The following is a 2727-nucleotide window of genomic DNA, read 5'->3' on the forward strand; positions in this document are numbered from 1 at the left end:
CATTCATTCCATATGCGCGTTTTTCAGATTTTCTCCTGCTCTTCCGGTGAGGACTCTCTCTGAGCCGCGGCAAAGATGGCCTCATTGCGGCCAGTCACCGCTGCGCGAAGCAGGACGTCCTCGCCGGCTGGAAAGGGGTGCTCCTGCCATGCCTGGCCTCCCCCAGCCCACTTAGACCCCGAGGGCTCGGTGCCCCGTGGGCACTGGTGCGCAGCTGTCGGCAGCGCTTGCCCAGAACGTTTTGGCAAGAGCAGCAGGGGAATTTTGCTTGTTGGAGGGGGCACCCTGTGGAGGTTGTGTTGTCCGGGTAAGCCACCACGTGCAAAAGAGCCAAGGCCTTGCCGAGGGGTTTAAAGCTGGGCCCGAGCCACCCGGCTCTGGGGGATGTGCTCACCACAGCAGCACCTCTCCCGTCCGCTCGGTTCCTGGAGTTCCATTGAGGCACCGCATGTGAAAGCACGGCGGCCAAGAGCTAAGCCCAGATTAAACCAGACAATTCTCACCAGAGGGATTCAGGCACCCCCCTCTCCTTTCCGCTGCAGTGGAGAGCTCCTTGGGGGTGGCGGGGCAGTGAAGTCACAGAGAGACGTGGGAGAACACGCCAGGGGCGGTGCCCGGCCCACAGGCTGCCCGCACGTGCTCTGCAGCTGCCTCTTTCGCCAGAAAGCACAGCCACAAAGAACGGCGGGCCATCATGGGACCACCTCTGGCCAGAGGCTCATGCACCCCGCTCCCGCAAGAGGCCAAAAGCCAGGCTACCCACCACGGGATGGAGCATCGAGTGCCAAACTTCTCGCCAGCCAGCTGCTCCACTCTGCGGATCCTCTCCGCCTGAATCTGGTATAGGGTCTTGCGGCTTGGCAGCCCCACGTCATACATCCCCTTGGGGTACGGCACGCCTAGGCGTGTCCCTTGCCCCCCAGCCAGGAGGAGCACCGCCACCTTGTTCTGGGAGATCTGCCGCAGACCTGGAAGAGGGCAGAGGGAGGTCACACTGAGGCCAAAACAACATCACGCCGAGGCAGGTCAGGCGACGTTGAGAACGAAGCCTGGTCTTCAGAAGTCGCTCTGAACGTGACCAGGAGCCCTCCCTTTCTTTTCCAGGGCTCGTCAGCTACGGGCCAGTCTGGCTGTTTTCGGTGTCCACTGAGTAGATTTCATTATGTTTCTCCCGAATGGCCAAGGACAGTTTTGCTGGCACAAACGAGGGAGCGGCTATAAGGCCTTTTTCTGTCTGAACCCACACAGGGTCGTGCCCTTAACTTCATTTCTTTGGGTTGCTCAAGTTTATCTTGCATCAAGAACCTGGAAACGAAGAGCCTTGCTTCTGGGCATGTGCAGAACAGTACATCCAGTACATCCCCTTCCTCGCATCGTTCTGTGCCTGTCCCCAGAAAAGGTGCGTAGGCAACGAAGGACCAAGCAATACTATTACGTGTGAGTGAGGAAACACAGGGCTCCTAGAACAGCGCCAACGGTGTTCGCCATCAGCTCGGTCGTCCTTTTCTCCCCTCCCCTCCTCCTCAAACCGCTGCGGTTGCACAACTCAAGGAGCAGCGGCAAGGAGAACGCGAGCAGCCAAAGTCCGTTCCCGTGGAGCAGGGGACGGTGCCACAGCCAGCGCTGGAGCGTGGGGCGACCTGGGCCCCGGGGCAGAAATGCCACTGCGTCCTTCTGGTCAGGAAGACAGCACAGACGAGCTCAAAATGCAACCGAGGGCACATGGAGTGGGCCACAGAAGGAGCTTCGGCGAGGGAGGAGTCAGTTCGGCTGCCCAATGGAGGGCCCCGCAAAACATGGCTGACTCCAGGCTCTGCAGTAGCCCTCCCTAACCTTAGGCCTTCCAGGTCTATTGGGCTACAGCTTCCAGAATCGACCAGCCGACTGCGAGAGCCGTAGCCGGACACAACGGCAGGAAGCGACTGGGGAAGGCTGCCCAGAGGTAGCAAGCCGCATCCCTGCCCGGGCAGCTCCCAAACGCGCCCACGGCCCACCCCTGCTCCTTCCTGGTGTTCGCCCGGAGCACAGGCGATTCTGTGGCGGTCCGCCTCTGTCCAGGGAGGCTTGGTGGCTCAAAGGTGAGCCGGTTGCCACACGCCTCCCGCCACTTGCGAGGGGGGCAGCCGGATGCAGGCTCTAGGCTGGGGGCGGTCCCAGCCCCCCTCCAAGATGAAGGAGCCATCCTACTTGTGCTTAGGCAGAAAAGGGGCCCCACAGCTTTTCGCTGGCTGGGACTCGTCCAGCTTCTTCTCTACCCAAGCGTGGCCTTTGCGGCCATGCCAAGGGCTTTCCATGGGGGGGCGCAAATGGAGAGGGAAGAATTCACTGCGCCCCCCCCCCCCATCTTCTGCTTAGAGGAAAAACAACTTTTCCTCTGGTCTTGGGGGCTGGGCTGGCTGCCAATCGACCGCGTCTTCCGTGTGAGGACGGGTCCCCCCGCGACATCGTCCCAATTCCTGCTAAATTTGCATTCGGAGAGCCACAGACGCGCGCGCGGGGCCGGCTTCGTTGCCCCCGGGCCCGGGCCCCGCACCCTCCCGGGGGGACTTGCGCCCACCTTCCTCCTCCCATCGCTGCAGAGCCGCCCGCTCGCTCGCGCTGGCGCTGCCGAGGCACTCGGCGGGGACGGGCTCCAGGCGGCCGCGCGGCCTCCCCGCGCCGGGCCCGCGCGCGTAAGCCTCCGCCGCCCGCCGGCAGTGCGCGCCCAGCTCGCCCAGCAGCGGCGCC

At 62.9% G+C, this 2727-nt stretch overlaps 1 protein-coding gene across 2 annotated transcripts in view; it reads right to left on the minus strand.

Annotated features, from left to right (window-relative positions):
- Positions 1-2634, minus strand: part of UAP1L1 (UDP-N-acetylglucosamine pyrophosphorylase 1 like 1) — a 10133-nt gene extending 7499 nt beyond the window's left edge. Inside the window, exons 1-2 of one of the 2 annotated variants that reach the window (XR_006415636.1) lie at positions 2558-2618; positions 764-968 (exon numbers count right to left, since the gene is read on the minus strand). Coding sequence is in view for 1 of the 2 variants with exons in the window: in XM_044439914.1 (XP_044295849.1) it covers positions 764-879 (116 nt within the window). In the remaining variant the exon portion in view is untranslated. Of the gene's footprint in view, positions 1-763; positions 969-2557 lie in introns of both variants that reach the window. The other variant, XM_044439914.1, reaches the window with a different exon arrangement.
- Between the last annotated feature and the right edge of the window lie 93 nt (positions 2635-2727).

Source organism: Varanus komodoensis, unplaced genomic scaffold (genome assembly GCF_004798865.1).
Source record: "Varanus komodoensis strain SLA01 unplaced genomic scaffold, ASM479886v1 scaffold36, whole genome shotgun sequence".
NCBI lineage: Eukaryota > Metazoa > Chordata > Lepidosauria > Squamata > Varanidae > Varanus > Varanus komodoensis.